The following is an 18,369-nucleotide window of genomic DNA, read 5'->3' as shown; positions in this document are numbered from 1 at the left end:
ATTTGTTAACCTGCAAAAAGTAATGCAGATACAACTTCTCTTTTTGTTCTGTGGACATTGGGTCATGATTATTTGTCCAGGCTGCTCTATTCAGCAGATCTGAGTAATCTGTCATTTGTGTTATGTTTCACCACCAGGACTGTACTTACTGTTCCTGAATGTACAATGTGGACGTAATGAATACATGCTATTAAGTGTTAGTTCTGGGAGCTGAAAGGTAGTTACATGACTGATATTGATATCACACCACCACTTATTTTGTGGGTTCCCAGGCACATATCGGACTTGTCCAAGTACTTTATTAAAACTCTTTTGTCCTGGTTTAGGTCTAGTTCGTATGTGGAGCTTTTTGTCTTCTGCGGAGAGTTTGCTTCTGCACTGTAATTCAATGCACTGTGGTTTGACTAAACACAGTGACCCCGGAGAGGTTTTTACTAGTATAATCACTGCATGCTCTTTTCAGAGGAGACTCTGCTGAGAGAAAACTAGAGCTACAACATTGTGCTAATGGTAAAAAAAAATTCCCTATGATTTTATGATCTTCTGAACTCTGAGGTTTGGTTTAACTGTCACTGACAACTCTGAAAGTTAAACAGAAGGATGAAGGTCTCCTGAAAGAGTTACAGCTTGTTTGTAAAGATACTTTATTGGCATACTTTTTTTTGTTCCAAGGTTGCCAGGGAAGTGCAAATGGCCATCTGTCAAAATCACAGTCGTGATGAATTATAAGAAAAACCAGGCTCCTAGTGCATTTCTTTTCCCCTAGTTGTTGATTTATCTTCACTGTGGTGCTGGCTCTTAGCTTATACACCTACTCTTCAGTAACACCATGCTCCGCCACCTCATTGTCTGACACACTGATGCTGCATATTAATCAAATCACTAAGGAGAGTTTAAACAGAATCTGTCTATTTAGTTGTGTATACAGTTTTGGTGAAGGGGAGAAATACAATCTAGTCTAGAGACCATGTCTGATGCAGGGGAATCCAGCTGAAGGTGACAGCATGAGACGCTGCATGTGCGATGACACCAGAGTCTCATGGGGCTTTTTCTAGTGTCGCTCTTGATGACTCATATGTTACTCACAGGATCTAGAGAAGAGTGTGCATGAAACCGAATGGCTCAAAAGAACAAGCAGATAGAGAGACCTGTGGAAAGAAAATGTCGCTCACCATCGTGCCTGTATCTGTAGCGCCTCTGTGATCCCACTGAGGATCATTCTACGTTCATGAGCACTGGGATATTTCATGATGTTTTTTGTGTTTCATTTTATTCTATGTAAAATGTTGTTGGAATGTTGCATCCACAGCTCTGACCGGAAAGATCCTCAGCTCAATCACAGAAGCTGGATTTGAGATCTCTGCGTTACAGATGGTCAGTGCTCTGACAGTTCCAAACTACATTTAATGTGATGCATTTAAATGCCTGTATATTTTTAAATAATACACAGAATAACTGATTTTAAAGGATGTAAGTGTTTTTTGTACGTCAGTGACAAGGATGATTTTTTTTTTAATAATGCAAAATATCCCAAGTGTAAATAAACTTTAAACCTGATTATATAGTTGTGCAATCTAATCACCCCTATTTTCAGAGAACATGAAATCATGTGATGGAAGAAAGACTTTCTTTTTTTCCCCTTTATGGCCTGACCTGGCCATAGCCAAGAAGTCTGCCTTGGCCAAATACGTCGTTCCTGTGCTGTCTCTGTTACAGCTAATCATAGCACAGAATAAATGCCCTGTTCTAGAACTGTTTCATAGAAGCTTAGATGCTATGATGATCATTATTATTCATGTAGTTGGGAGTGTTCCCTATAAAATGCATATTGTATTTCATAGTGCAGTAAAGTTTTATATTAATAGCGGTCTGAGGTGGTTATGTAAACAGGCCACCCAATTCTCCCTCTGAGCTCGAGGCCAAGATCTTAGCTTTGATATTCAGCTATAATTACAAGGTGACTTTATCTTTTGCTTTTGTTCAGAAGAGCAATTATTGAATTTATGTTTTTTGGGGTAAAGATGAGTGTTTGAGACAAACAATCAGTTGTTCATGTAGTTCGGTTCCTGATGAATAGTCACTACCAGGCTATTGTTTATATTTGGTTGCACTTAAATCTTTGACAGATGACTGTTAATATCTTGCATTTTTCTCTGCTTCAAATGTGTTAAGAGTTTTCTTATCCTTGTCACAGTTCAGCATGGATCGTGCGAACGCAGAAGAGTTTCTAGAAGTTTATAAAGGTGTAGTCACAGAGTACACAGTAAGTAGAACAGATCTCACACCTCACTTTTAGTAAAGGTATGCAGTAGACTTCTCTATAGCAGAACATGTTTAAGAAATAAAAAAAAAAGAAACCTGTGATGCAGCCTGACCTAATGTTACCACGCTTATTATTTTCCAGTATCACATAGCTCTTCCCAAAGTGTTTTATTCCACTTAAACCACATCATTTTGTCTATTACATTATTTTGTTATCGCTATTATATTATCAATTTTTATTTATTAAGGAATGACATATCTTATTTTTAATCATTTATAGTTGCTTTTAAGTGTGTAGAACCTCTGTGAGACCAGTTATCATTTGTGCTACAGTAACTGCAAGTAGTCATTTGTCATGTAATGTTATTGCTCCTTGTTTGGGGTCACTACAGCAGACCATCCGATCCGCGTATGTGATTTGTCATAGGTTTTATACCAGATACCCTTCCTGATGCTACCCTCCCATTTTATATGGGCTTGGGAACGGCACTGACGGCGCTGAGTAGGTTCCCTGCCCAGGAATCGAACCTTGAGCCGCGGCAGTGAGAGCGCGGGATCCTTACCCGCTTGTATATCCTTAGCCACTTATTTAGTCTTATATAGATTTCTACAACATGCTAACACTAAAGACTCCTATAAATGTTCAGTAAATGTCTTCTTACAAAAAAAACTTTTCAATGATTATATGTCATTGTTGACTAACATTATCAGGCTTTATGTGGGGCATTCACAATACTGAATGCTGAATTAGTTAGAAACAAAAACTATTAAAACAATAACACATTAGAGCAAGTGTATTATTATATTCTTCTGATTTGAATGACAGCCACTTCACTGTACAAAAATTAACCCCTTCTGATAAATGAGGTTTGAGAATTCAACAGTGCTGTGGTTTAAAAAACTATTTTACACTGTTTGTACAGAACCTTGCATTTCTGCGTGTTTATCATTTTAATACTAGTATCTATATTTTCTGCTTAGGTCAATTAGGTCGACAGTGTGGTCAGTATTTTATGTGAGAGGTACAATGATGGGCACTTATTTGACTAGCTCTCAGTATGGCTTCTGCACAGGTTTTGTCGCACCCAGTCTCAGCAACTCATGCGCAATGTATTTATACAGCTTATCTTTTGTGTTTTCCTGTTTCATTCGTGTTTATACATGTAGTAAGGACCTATTTTCCTCAATAACCTGGTCCAAATGAGAGATATCATCTCCCTATCATAATAAAAACCTTTCATTTTTTTTTTCTTTTTTTTTTTTTAAATGTATCATTTATATATTTGTTTCCTAAATTAAAATGCAGTCTAGATTTGTATAGATCCGGGAGTTATAGAATAAACATTTAATCTTTACTTTTAAATTTAGTTTTTTGTTTTATTTTTCAGGCTTTTTTCCTACTGTTGTACCCCATCCACCTCAAGGTTTAACATATTGTGTGTTCTGTGATGCTTTTCTGCCCATGGTTGTAAAAAATGCTTATTTGAGTTCGAACCAGTCTGACCATTTTCTTCTGACCTCTCTTATCAAAAAAGTGTTTTTGCTGGCAGAGCTGGATTTGTTTGTTTGTTTTCATGCCATTCTGTGTAAACTTTAGAGACTTTGTTGTGTGTGAAAATCCCAGGAGATGAGCAGTTTATGAAATACTTAAACCAGCCCATCTGGCACCAACAACCATGCCATGCTTAAAGTAACAGAGATCTCCCTCTTTCTTCCATTCTGATGTTTGTTGATCATTTGGTAGCTAAACTGTCTGGTTAATCTATATTTAAGATGTAAATTGTTAGTGATTTTCTTGAAAATCTAAGAGCGTCTGTGTTATGAAGAAAGCTAGAGAGTTAGTGGGGGAAAAAACCTCATTAAAGCACCAAAAATAAACCATGTAAACGATTAGGTGTTAATGCACTGGTGTAATTACTGCTGCTGCGAATTCAGAGACTATATCTAGTCACCTGGCTGTCATGCTTAAATTCTTTTTTTTAGTTGGTAAAAATCTCAGTATTTCAGTGTGGATATTAATTTAATTACTAATTCAATTAAACACTATGAGGCATGAAGAAAAATCCTGTTTTTATTCATCCACAGAATGTAGTTTAAGTAGACAGGCAAAGAAAGGGTGATTGTTTTGCAGCAGGTGATGACATATCTAGCATAGAATGGGATGTTTTTCATCCTAATTCACTTTGAAGCCACGTAATGTACAGACGCTCGGTAGGAATCTTTATTAGATGTCATTTTGAATGTGTTTATGAGGAGTTGAATGGTCTCATCTCATGAAACATTAAAAAAAAGTAATTTCCCCATGATCCTCCTCTTCCTGTGTCTCAGTTCCTACCTTCCTCATAAAGTTACCAGCATGCTTTCACCCAAAAAGATTAACATCGAATGGAAACTGAAACCATTGCACCAGACCTGCATTGGAACAATAGTGATGATTGTTGTCTCTGATTTTCTTTATGTATATATTTTTTTAGAGGTAGAGTAGAACTCCTAGCCATTTCATAGTCTTTCAAAGGCTATCCAGTATCAAATATCCGGGGCATAATGGACTCTTTCAGTGATAAATGTGGTTGGTAGAGCAAGCATCATCTTGTTAACCCTTGGCTGCTTGCGTTGCAGAGTATGGTGACCGAGCTGTGTTCTGGACCCTGCATGGCCCTTGAGATTCACAGTACAGATGCACCCAGAAAGTTCAGAGAATTCTGCGGTCCTGCCGACCCGGTGAGTGAAAGAATTCTTCTTCTATGTGCTCTTAGGTTTACACATTAAATCAGGGAAAGTACTTTTTTTTTTTTTTCTTTAAGAAAAGCCCACCCACGACCACCTGCCCCAAAGTCCAGTGCTGAATGCTAACACTTGTGAGACGTGTGTGATGTTAATAGCTGCCTTGTACAGACTTAGTGAAATTCAGAGAATGAAGGAAGGTTTTAATATAATCATATATGAAATTTTCTTTTAATGAGGTTGTACACTGTTTTATGCTCCTTCATCTTCTTTACCTGAATATTTTTTTTTTTACCTGAACTGTACTCAGGTGCTTTAAATAACATGAGCTGCATCTGTAAGTTACACCTTAGATTTCATAGTCAGTGTTCCTGAGTAAAAGGCTGCTTTGTATCCTATAACGTCTCTGTGAAATGTACACTGCTTAGGGTTTCCAAGTCTTTGTCAGTCAGCCAATTCAGGTGTGTAGCAAAAGAGTGTTGCAGCACACAGGTCCTTGTTGACCTTTGTTCCACCTGTGTTGAATTTGTTGCCAAGGTGCAGGTGGCGTACATTTGTAATGCTGCCAGTGCTATTGGATTAACAATGAATGTGTGCCCTTGAACCAGCCTCTCGCATATGGTTAAGGTTTGATAATTCAGTGGACTTTGAAATGATCACTGATACGCTTCCTCTTCCTCTCCTGGTACTGGGTCGTGTTTAAAAAAACTTCCTGTTCAGCTTTGAAAAGTATGTTAATATTTAGCACACTCTCGTATGTCGTCTACTCATTTTAAGCTACAGGAATATTGTGTGATGATTATTTCATTTCACACTTGTACACTATTGATTAAAAATAGCTTCACAGATATTCAGATATCTTTTGCTATTGCTGTGGACTGCTCCCGTTTTTAGTTGAATGAATGAAATAGCACTTTATGATTTGATGAAGGTAACAGAACGTCCCAGGGTAATAATAGTCATGATGGAATTTTTTAATGATTTTTTTTTCTGCTTTTACGCTACTATACCGATGTGAATGTCTTAGTAATTGTTCAGTCTTAGCCTCAGTATATTAAGCTTTTCGTGTGCCTTGCTCTGTCATTTTCAGGTCACTGATTCAACCAATGTTAGCTCAAATGACTTTCAACCATTTTCAAGCCAGAAAAAGAAAATGACTAGGACTGGTAGTACCTGTTCACTTTGGCACTTGCAGTAATAACCACTTTAAATAAATTTGTGCTTATTGTACAGCTAAAGCATAAGTGACCTTTTTTTTTAATAAAGCATTGTTTAGTTAATTTAATAAAAGGTATCTTAAATGTATGTATATTCTGACTCAGAGGGTGTTTCTCTGATATATTTTCCAATATACCTGACTAAGTAAACTTTAGTAAACCTTCTGGTTAAAGGAGGATTATAATTACAAAACAGGAACACACTAAACAGGAAGGAATTAAAAATTGAAGTAACCACCCACTGAAACAGGGTATTTGTAGATTGTTAGGTTGTCAAAAAGTGTTATTCTATGACTTTATTATTCTAGCAGTTTTCTAACTATATTTTATGTACTCCTACATTGTTGTCGCTCATTTAATATTTTACAGAGTCTCAGATCTCTTTCTCAGAGCACAGCAACATGCTGGTGTCAGGCAGTAACCATGGAGACAGATATACATATTCCCAGTTTCAGAATAAATGAAACAACTGCATAAATAATTGTCTGTCTGTCTGTCTGTGTATCCGTCTGTCTGTCTGTCCGTGTATCTATCTATCTATCTATCTATCTATCTATCTATCTGTCTGTCTGTCTGTCTGTCTGTCTGTCTGTCTGTCTGTCTGTCTATCTATCTATCTATCTATCTATCTATCTATCTATCTATCTATCTGCCTGTCTGTCTGTCTATCCGTCTATCCATCCATCTGTCTGTCTGTTTATTTACCTATCTGTCTGTCTGTCTATCCATTTATCTATCTGTCCGTCTGTCTATCCATCTATCTATCTGCCTGTCTGTCTGTCTGTCTGTGTATCCGTCTGTCTGTCTGTCCGTGTATCCATCTATCTATCTATCTATCTATCTATCTATCTATCTACCTGTCTGTCTATGTATCTGTCTGCCTATCTGTCTCTCTATCTATACACACATGCACACACACACACGGTTGTAAGAAACACTGTTAGTGGTATTATTTTGTTTCTTGTTGCATGTTAAGTGAAGATGTCAAGGTCATACTTAATTATGCCTTTAGGAAAAGAAGTGTTCTTCCCACTCCCAATGGAACTGTCTCACACACAGGACAGAGAAAGAGAAAAGTCAGTTTAGATATCAGCATGGTTCATCATGAAATATACCTCTTCACCCTCCTCCTTTAGCGACATTGCCACACTCCCTCCCTTTCCTTACTCTCTCTTCCTGGTTCTCTCCTCCAGCTGTGGCTGAGTATAAATGGCATATTTGACTGTCTGGTTGTTTAGTGTAAACACTATAGGGCCGTTGCTGTATATGATGTGATCACTTGAGCTGCAATACTCCATTATTAAGGACTTTGTGGTCACCACCTATTTATTTTTAATGTTGAATCGTTCATTATTTTAAGCAGTGCACACAAACACACAGGAACATTTTCTTCCAGAAAGCTAAGTTTCTGAAATATTTCTGTTTGATTCACCCGTGCTTTACCTTAAAGTTAAACAGATGTGTGCTGAAGAATTCAGCTCTGGGTTTATGGTCACTCGCATTCACACGATGCAGTAATTTGCATAAATCGGTGCAGTGTCCAGGTAGCCATGGAAATAGGCAAAGTCACAATTCGCACAGTGTTGGACAGTGATGAGAGCGGTATTTAGACATTCTAAGTATTAAAATAAAATAAATACGTACATATATGGGTCATTTACATTAGATATAGAAAAATCCTAACTGACGTTTTTCATCAGGAACCTTTTTTAAGGAACACAGATGAGACAAACATGGAAATAAATACCTTAAACATGAGCAGATTGGTGCAATACACTGATTGCAAAATTCACAGTGCACCTAACCATGGGGAGGCCTGCGCTCATGGCACTAGCTGGTGGCAAGTTCAGGCTGTGTAATTACTGTAGACAATAAATAAGCATGTGTAACATTCTACCATGCAAGCACATCAATTTCACACCTGTCAAAGCATGGTAAACATAGAGCTGCCTCATTTATGTCCAGCATCTTACATAAACAATTCATTGTGATAAAACCTGTCTCACTAGAAAAACAGCCACCCAGCAAATATAATAACTTCTAAAATAATGGAGATTATTTAATTTTAAACAAATGACTTATAGTAAAGTCCACAAAGCTAACTGTCCAGTTAATCCAGACCTTCTTTAAGGGATGGTAGTATCTGAAAAGGCGTGGAATGATGGTAGAGAAACATCTCAGTGACATCATCATTTGGTGCAGACAATCCCAAGAATAAATTTGGTTAAGACAGCAGTCCATACTCTGAACACAGTACACAAATGTTCACTTATCCATCCCTTATCTAAATCAATTGGGGGCAGGAAAAGTCTATTCTAATGTATAGATCTCAATTTGCCAGGTAAAACATTAATACAGGTAATACAGCCAGCTGCCTCTCCAATAGCTAAATCCTCTAATAGTACACATTCACATTCAATCCACTCAGTGGTTTGTCTCATTTGCTTCACCGCTCGTTTATCTCGGTTACATGAGCCGTGGCTGCCTCGATTAGGCTGGGAGGAACTAATATCATACAAGTAAAAGGAAAAAAAGAGGGAAGGAGGGGAAAAAGAGATATGCACACCTGGCAGCAGACAGCCACAGAGCAATCATTAAGTTTAACTTTGTCCTGGAACAGAAACATTAGACAAATCCGCAATTGCCTCTCGTACTGTACAACACCACACTGGCGCAGTTTTACAACACAGGATTGGGGCTTTTGCTCCGTGATAGTTAATCGTTTCAGTCCATCATTATCCAGTTTCTCACGATTACATTCTGCATTCTTGTGTAATTATTTCAAAATACTCCTTTTACCCTTCCAACTGAGCCTAAGCTATATTTCTTATACTGACCTACCGCAGTGTCTACTAATGAGCTTCTACTTAAAACATGCATACAACTACTGGAGAGAAATGTTTATATGTCAGTGGCAAACCCGATGGGCAAACTGCTTCAGTGAGTTACTAACACCATAATAACTCTGAAATCAAAGATGAGTGGAGAATTGAGGATATGTAGTTAGCAGATTAAAAGGAATGCAAGTGGGAGAAGCCAGTGTGATATATCTTCTGCATTGCATGAGAAAGATTAGAAGTTAATAAAAAAAGGGATAACAGTTCATCACAGTACGTGATTTTAAAGGCACATGCCCCCCCCCTTCATTTAAGCATCAAGCTTTCAAATCTGTTCTAGCTTATTTAGCCACAGCAAACTGTCTCTTTATTGCCAAAAGCTTTCAGGTATTAGACTGTGGCTGAATCAGTGTTTTGATATTCTAAATTCTAATACATTCAGTTTGTTTTAAGTCAAGTAAGTATCGTGCAGGATAAACTTATTTAGGCATTCATTTCATATTATATTTTAGTGTGGTTTAAATCCATAATCTGTTTCAAAAGACAACCGGATTTGGGGCTGAAATATCCTGATTCATGAATGCATCAATCTTCACAAGAGATCCTGTGCCAAACATGCTGATTGCATGTGAGGCCAAAAAATAGGCTTTTATTTTTAGCTGACCGCAATACACAATTCCAGCTATAGTTCCAATAATACTTGGTGAAATTCAGCACTGTGTGTTTTGGGTTGCCATCAGCATAAGATTTTACAGTACAACTCTTTTAAATAGCTTCTTGTTATGGAGGCTAGTTAGTTACTTTCTTTTTTTTCCCCCAAGAATCACCCAAACTGTTCAATTGTTAAAATCTGTGGTCAATGCTTCTCTCTTCAGCAAAAATGATGTGACAGTGTAATCAATCATGTGTCCTTTTTCAGTTCTTGGCGAATTTAAGTGGCTCCAGATTTCTATTTGGCCCTGATTGTGATTTAATGTTATTTTAAACTATCTGGGTCAGTTTGTGTTTGAAGCTTTTTTGTTTCTCTCTGTTGTGATGGAGAGATTTTATGTATTCAAACTCATATTTGGTTGAAGACAAAGACAATTCTTGAAGCCCCATGGACAGTTGTTAGCATTTATTTTAAACATGTTTTAGCGGTTTGGCTATAGGAAACCTAAACAGATTCTCCTGTTTATTGGGAACAATATGAGTAGCTGTATAATGTTTATTTTTATCTTAAAGACAGGCAATTATTCTGTTGTCATCTGTATGTGATTGTAATGAATAATGGTTTACAAGGTGCAGTTGAACTTTCATTTGCCAAATGCCTGTTTGTAAATGAATTTCCTAACATTTTATTATATGAAGCATGTAAATGTTTAGATATTATGGAATATTACTGCAGCAAAGATTTACATTGTAAATTTGAGTCTCTATCCATTGCCAGGAGCCAAGGGAGCAAAATTGGCAATGCTCTCTGGAAACGAGGGAACAGCACTCCCTTGTCCCTTTCAATCACAGCGATACTAGCCAATCATGTGCATTTGTGAGCTCATGTATGCACAAGAGGAAAGATAGCACTTTCTTTTGAGTGTGTTACACTGCCATGTGATACAGCATGAGCAACAGTTTGAAAGATATGGTTGACTGGCTTCAAGCATCTTCAATAAAAAGTTTAATTTCTCTGGTCAGTAGCTGGCAGGTGACCAAATGGGAAAAGCATGTGTATTAAATTATTCCCAATAGTCTACTCTATACATTTCATAGCTTTTCTCTTGCTTCCAGAAGTGTATATTTATGATAAGAGTATTTATCCAATCATATTTCAGCCAGTGACATCATGTGTTGCCAGGGTGAAAGAAATCTGCCTTAAGGCCTTCAGAATCAATAGTGCAGGCGCCCGAAGCTTAAAATAAGTGGCAATGAAATTGTTACATTAACCAATCAGATTTCGAGTTGGCGTCACTGGGACCATCTAGCAGGCATAGGATTACGTCAGCAATTTCCTGTCCTTTAATTGGATCATTGGAGTAGTCAGAGGCAGCGAACCGCACAAGCTAAATAAAATATATATGTTTTAACTCACAATGGCTGACAGAGGAGAAGAAATCGATTTGGTGAAGGCCAGCGAAGGCCTAGGTGTGAAACGCCACTGGGGAAAAGTTTAGATGAGCTAGAACCTGAACAACACAAAATAGTGCTTCAAGTTCATTCTGTATGACAGTTGAAAATGGGGCATCCAGGGATACACTTCCCTGTGACTGTAACTTTTTATTAGCTGCAAGAACAAATGTTCAAAGCTTCCTAATTTGACCTTTTAAACACAAAAGAGGACTCTTGTTGCCATGAACAGGGCTCCTCAACATCCGTGTCTCTACAGACGTACACTACACCTGCTGTGATCTTATTCATGAGAATTGAAATACATGACCAAGCATGCTGATTCGCAACATTCTGTGTTACACTGAGCATAAAGCAAATGTTTCGAGTGTGAATAAGCGAATGCTTAGATTAAGCTCTGTCAGCTGTACTTGTCTCATGTGGTGCCAGAGATCATGAATATTGTACTGTGCTGACAGATCGTATTAGCTGGCAAAGATCAGCTGGTCACTTCTCAGTTAACGGACAGGACTCCGGTTCCAGGTGTGAAAACACAGTAACAGAATAGTCCACAGCACATCCTACCAGTAGTATTTAACCTGTGGGACTGTATAATGAGGTTTTCCAGTTTTTACCTCACAGATCTGATCTCTAGTGGTGTGTGTAAACATTCTGGTGATAAATGTGTTCATTACAGTTAAGCGCAGTAAATGCTTACTGTCCATTTACATGCCAATCTCTTTACAGTATTAATGTCACAGTTATACCAACAATCTTTTTCGTCACACCTAAATTGTGAATTGAGGACCTCCGTAGTACTTTTTCCTATCGCAAGTATATTTTCCTTTATGAAATGCTATGCTTTACCATTTACACAGATTGCTTAAGACTGGCGCTGACCAAAATAATGAATAGTAAAAATGAAGTATGAGCTTGAATAGACCTCAGATCAAGACATTCTATAGCGCTGACTGTTGCAGCAGGTTTCGATTGTGTTAAGTGTTAAGTACAATAGACGATTGTGATTTCTTATCACAACGGGAACTCAAGTGACTACACACAAAATTAGGAAACAGCATTTGCTTTGTGCTAATTAAATAAATAGTGTTAAAACGGAGAGAACTGACCGGTATTGATGATCTGATTTTCTGCATTGTTGAACATAGCTGTTCATCCACAAAGTAGTTTAATTTAATGATACAAGTCTGAATTGAAATGGAAGTAGTACTTAGTGCTTTGGTGTTGCGTTTAATATCCCCATACTCCTTTTGACCATCAAGGTAGAGCACAGGGGAATCTGCAGTTACCATAGCAGTAGTCTCTGAGGAGACTTATTTAACAAGGCTTAATTAAGGCCCTGGTAAATCAGCACAGCGACTGAGCTATGTGATGGGTGAACTTTACCAGCAGTCTTCTTGCCTGTTTCCTAACGTGGAGTTAGTGTGGTTTGTTTCTAAACACAGACCTCTGTTATGTGCTAAATCTGTTCTCTGGTAAAAGCAACCTGCTGTTTTTCTTTAGGCTGTTTGTGTATCAGAAGTCAAAATGGTGCAGAGAAATCACCGCAAAGACGGCATTTTTATATTTAAGATACAGTGTGAATCTACCTGGCATTTATGGTATATATATGTTCTTGGTGCCTGTTTTTGAAAGCTTATGTCTCAGTCTGGTTCTTTCTTTAAAAATACCCTAAATGTTCAGAGTTTTTACTAAGCTATGCCAGTAAATGACCCCAAAGTTGAACCCAGTTGTTTTACAGACATTAGGCAAGCCTAGTGCTAATACTTTATCGGTTCTGCAAGAGAGATTGGTATTTCTGTTAATAGCCATGAAGTGACAGGCTGTGAACATGGAGGGAGTGTGAAGCCAGACAGTGATCTCAGCAGGTCATGAAGTAATGCGGCATCACCTAAGCAGCCATTTATTTTACAGAAGAGCAGCACACAGGAAGCTTTGTCTGGCAAAGAGAGCAGACTATAATGGCCTTTTTCACCAAAACCCGGAGCACAACATGCCTCTATGGAACCGTGGGGCTGTGGTTTAGGACTCTGTACTTATGGGTGTATGAAGACTGCTGCATATAAACATGCATTGATGTATTTGTGTCCCTGGATTGGTCAGTTTGTGCCTGGAGTACCTTGTTTTGTGCATTAAGGATGTGAAGTTGTCCCAAACAGATCCAGCCTTTATTTGAATGAGGCAACACAAGCAGAGGAGTGAAAATTACCTCACAGCATTAATTTTAGGAATCAAACTCAAGGGTACATCTAAACCCTGTGCAGTCATCTGCACATTTATAATAAGAGGTCCACCAGCAGACGTAAACAACTCATGAGCCTCCTTATATCTGGACAGTAAATATACTGTATAGCAGCAGATGGATATGATTATTTATTATTTATAATAAAACTCAACATCATGTAGGCCATAACCATGACCAGGTAATGAAACATTTGTAATGAAATGTCAGTTAAAATATCCACATGATATTACAGTACAGTCAGTTCTAAACTTTTGACACCTTTTAAGGGAACGGGCAAAAATACACAAATACATAAAACACAGCTATAATAATAATAATAATAATAATAATAATAATAATAAAAGTAAACAAAACATTCTATGCATTACACAGAATTATTCACATTTTCTACTCAAACAGTTACAGAAATATAACTTTTTCAAGTTGCTATTGACCAAACTTGAAATTGCATCATCTGTTATGGTGAAATCCTGCTGTGATTCATCAATGAGAGAACAGTAACAGTAACACCATGAAGCACAATTAGGCCCATTAATGTAAAACTCTGGACCAGTTGTAAATGTGCCAGGAAGAAGATACATGAGCAAGATGTTATTAGTGATTATCAGCCAAGATATAAATTACTCATCACCCCCTCCTGGTTATTTTCCACTTCACGCAACCCTTGAGTCCAGAGCATGTTTTGGTGCGTGTATAAAGGAAAATGGCACATGCTTTTTGTCCTCTTGTCTTTGCAGTATAAAGCGCTGTTTGTGTAGGTCGGTGACTGCCTGTTGAAAATAGGTCCCCCACTTCTCCATAGCCTGAAGGCTTTTAATTGTTTTTGTACCACGATTAAAGTAGCACAGCCGTCGGTTCATCTGATAATAGAAAGCGACTGATAACACCAAACCATCTCCAAAGACCTGGTAGTACACACTGTCTGTCTGCCCTTCAGTTTCTTTTCCTCCGTTTTTAATGAGCACAGCATCAAGTAGACAATGACGGATATTGTGTCAGTGGCAGTGTGGGAACTGTTGATGTTAAAGCGTATTTGTCCCTGAGCCATGCAGCCCTATGACGTCATGTGTACTCTGTATTGACATTTTCAGTGTGGGGGACAAAATGGGGGATGCAGTGTGGCTGTAGTATTGACCACACAAGTCGTCGCATTAAACCTTCTAATATCTGAGGAATGCTGAGGAAATTTCAACTTTTGTAGCATTTTATTTTACCCCAAAGTTGACTCTTTTCCGGATGGATGGATGGATGGATGGATGGATGGATGGATGGATAGATAGATAGATAGATAGATAGACAGATAGACAGATAGACAGATGGATGGATAGGCAGATAGAAGGATGGATGGGCGGATGGATGGATGGGCGGATGGATAGGCAGATGGATGGATAGGCAGATAGAAGGATGGATGGATGGGCGGATAGATAGATAGATAGATAGATAGATAGATAGATAGATAGATAGACAGATGGATGGATAGGCAGATAGAAGGATGGATGGATGGATGGATGGATAGATAGATAGATAGATAGATAGATAGATAGATAGATAGATAGATAGATGGATAGATAGACAGATGGATGGATAGGCAGATAGAAGGATGGATGGGCGGATGGATGGATGGGCGGATAGATAGATAGATAGATAGATAGATAGATAGATAGACAGATGGATGGATAGGCAGATAGATGGATGGATGGATAGGCATATAGAAGGATGGATGGGCGGATGGATGGATGGGCGGATAGATAGATAGATAGATAGATAGATAGATAGATAGATAGATAGATAGATAGATAGATAGATAGATAGACAGATGGATAGGCAGATAGAAGGATGGATGGATGGATGGATGGATGGATGGGCGGATAGATAGATAGATAGATAGATAGATAGATAGATAGATAGATAGATAGATAGATAGATAGATAGATAGATGGATGGATAGGCAGATAGAAGGATGGATGGGCGGATGGATGGATGGGCGGATAGATGGATAGATGGATAGATGGATAGATAGATGGATAGATGGATGGATAGATGGATAGATGGATAGATGGATAGATAGATGGATAGATGGATAGATAGATAGATAGATAGATAGATAGATAGATAGATAGATAGATAGATAGACAGATGGATGGATGGATAGGCAGATAGAAGGATGGATGGATGGATAGGTAGGCAGATGGATGGATAGATGGATGGATGGATGGGCGGATGGATGGATAGGCAGATAGAAGGATGGATGGATAGATAGATGGATGGATGGATAGGTAGGCAGATAGATGGACGGATGGATAGGCAGATGGATGGATGGATGGGCGGATGGATGGATAGGCAGAAGGATGGATGGGTGGATAGATAGATGGATGGATGGATGGATAGGTAGGCAGATAGATGGATGGATGGATAGGCAGATAGAAGGATGGATAGATGGATGGATGGATGGGTGGATAGATGGATGGATGGATGGATGGATGGATGGATGGATAGGTAAGCAGATAGATGGACGGATGGATAGGCAGATAGAAGGATGGATGGATGGATGGGCGGATGGATGGATAGGCAGATAGAAGGATGGATGGATAGATAGATGGATGGATGGATAGGTAGGCAGATAGATGGACGGATGGATAGGCAGATGGATGGATGGATGGGCGGATGGATGGATAGGCAGAAGGATGGATGGGTGGATAGATAGATGGATGGATGGATGGATAGGTAGGCAGATAGATGGATGGATGGATAGGCAGATAGAAGGATGGATAGATGGATGGATGGATGGGTGGATAGATGGATGGATGGATGGATGGATGGATAGGTAAGCAGATAGATGGACGGATGGATAGGCAGATAGAAGGATGGATGGATGGATGGATGGATGGATGGATGGATAGGTAGGCAGATGGATGGATAGATGGATGGATGGATGGGCAGATAGAAGGATGGATGGATAGATAGATGGATGGATGGATAGGTAGGCAGATAGATGGACGGATGGATAGGCAGATGGATGGATGGATGGATGGATGGATAGGTAGGCAGATAGATAGATGGATGGATGGATAGGCAGATAGAAGGATGGATGGATGGATGGATGGGTGGATAGATGGATGAATAGGGGGATGGATGGATGGATGGATGGATGGATGGATGGATGGATGGATAGACAGATGGATGGATAGGCAGATAGATGGATGGATGGATAGGCATATAGAAGGATGGATGGTTGGGTGGACTGATGGATGAATAGGTGGATTGATGGATGGATGGATGGATGGACAGATGGATGGATAGGCAGATAGATGGACGGATGGATAGGCATATAGAAGGATGGATGGTTGGGTGGATAGATGGATGAATAGGTGGTTTGATGGATGGATGGATGGATGGATGGGTGGATAGAGAGAGAGAGAGAGATTATTGATCCCATGAGGGAAATGCTTGTGTTATAGCAGCTTAGTCAGTTACAAGATACAACACGCACAAAAATATAAAATGAAAAATTATGTATATATTTAACATATATATATATATATAAGATTAAGAAGAAAACCTTAAATATAGAATACATTAAGTTAGATTAAAGATAATAATAATTATAATAATTTGCCTTTATTTGTCACATATACATTACATAACAGTGAAATTCTTTTCTTCGCATATCCCATCCTTGGAGGTTGGGGTCAGAGCAGAGGGTCAGCTATGATACAGTGCCCCTGGAGCAGAGAAGGTTAAGGGCCTTGCTCATGGGCCCAACAGTGGCAACTTGGTGGTGCTGGGGCTTGAACCCCCGATCCGGTCAATGACCCAGAGCCTTAACCACTTGAGCCACCACCGCCAATAGCAGATATGCAGTGCAGATATGAAACACAGATATGCAGTGCAGATATGAAACACATATGCAGTGCAGACATGAAACACAGATATGCAGTGCAGACATGAAACACAGATATGCAGTGCAGACATGAAACACAGATATGCAGTGCAGATATGAAACACAGATATGCAGTGCAGATATGAAACACAGATATGAAACACAGATATGCAGTGCAGATATGAAACACAGATATGCAGTGCAGACATGAAACACAGATATGCAGTGCAGATATGAAACACAGATATGAAACACAGATATGCAGTGCAGATATGAAACACAGATATGCAGTGCAGATATGAAACACAGATATGAAACACAGATATGCAGTGCAGATATGAAACACAGATATGCAGTGCAGATATGAAACACAGATATGAAACACAGATATGAAACACAGATATGCAGTGCAGACATGAAACACAGATATGCAGTGCAGACATGAAACACAGATATGAAACACAGATATGAAACACAGATATGCAGTGCAGATATGAAACACAGATATGCAGTGCAGATATGAAACACAGATATGCAGTGCAGATATGAAACACAGATATGCAGTGCAGATATGAAACACAGATATGCAGTGCAGATATGAAACACAGATATGCAGTGCAGATATGAAACACAGATATGCAGTGCAGATATGAAACACAGATATGAAACACAGATATGAAACACAGATATGCAGTGCAGATATGAAACACAGATATGCAGTGCAGATATGAAACACAGATATGAAACACAGATATGAAACACAGATATGCAGTGCAGATATGAAACACAGATATGAAACACAGATATGAAACACAGATATGCAGTGCAGATATGAAACACAGATATGAAACACAGATATGCAGTGCAGATATGAAACACAGATATGCAGTGCAGATATGAAACACAGATATGCAGTGCAGATATGAAACACAGATATGAAACACAGATATGCAGTGCAGATATGAAACACAGATATGAAACACAGATATGCAGTGCAGATATGAAACACAGATATGAAACACAGATATGCAGTGCAGATATGAAACACAGATATGCAGTGCAGATATGAAACACAGATATGCAGTGCAGATATGAAACACAGAT

At 38.6% G+C, this 18,369-nt stretch overlaps 1 protein-coding gene across 1 annotated transcript in view; it reads left to right on the top strand.

Annotated features, from left to right (window-relative positions):
* The window catches only part of nme7 (NME/NM23 family member 7), a 40,015-nt gene that overhangs the window by 16,926 nt on the left and 4,720 nt on the right, over nt 1-18,369 (top strand). Inside the window, exons 8-10 of the mRNA XM_058402671.1 lie at nt 1,310-1,374; nt 2,195-2,263; nt 4,882-4,983. Coding sequence (XP_058258654.1) covers nt 1,310-1,374; nt 2,195-2,263; nt 4,882-4,983 — 236 coding nt within the window. The remainder of the gene's footprint in view (nt 1-1,309; nt 1,375-2,194; nt 2,264-4,881; nt 4,984-18,369) is intronic.

This window comes from Hemibagrus wyckioides, linkage group LG11 (genome assembly GCF_019097595.1).
Source record: "Hemibagrus wyckioides isolate EC202008001 linkage group LG11, SWU_Hwy_1.0, whole genome shotgun sequence".
NCBI classification, from domain to species: Eukaryota; Metazoa; Chordata; class Actinopteri; order Siluriformes; family Bagridae; genus Hemibagrus; species Hemibagrus wyckioides.
Note: the sequence above shows the minus strand (reverse complement) of the source record. Positions and strands in the feature narration are given on the sequence as shown.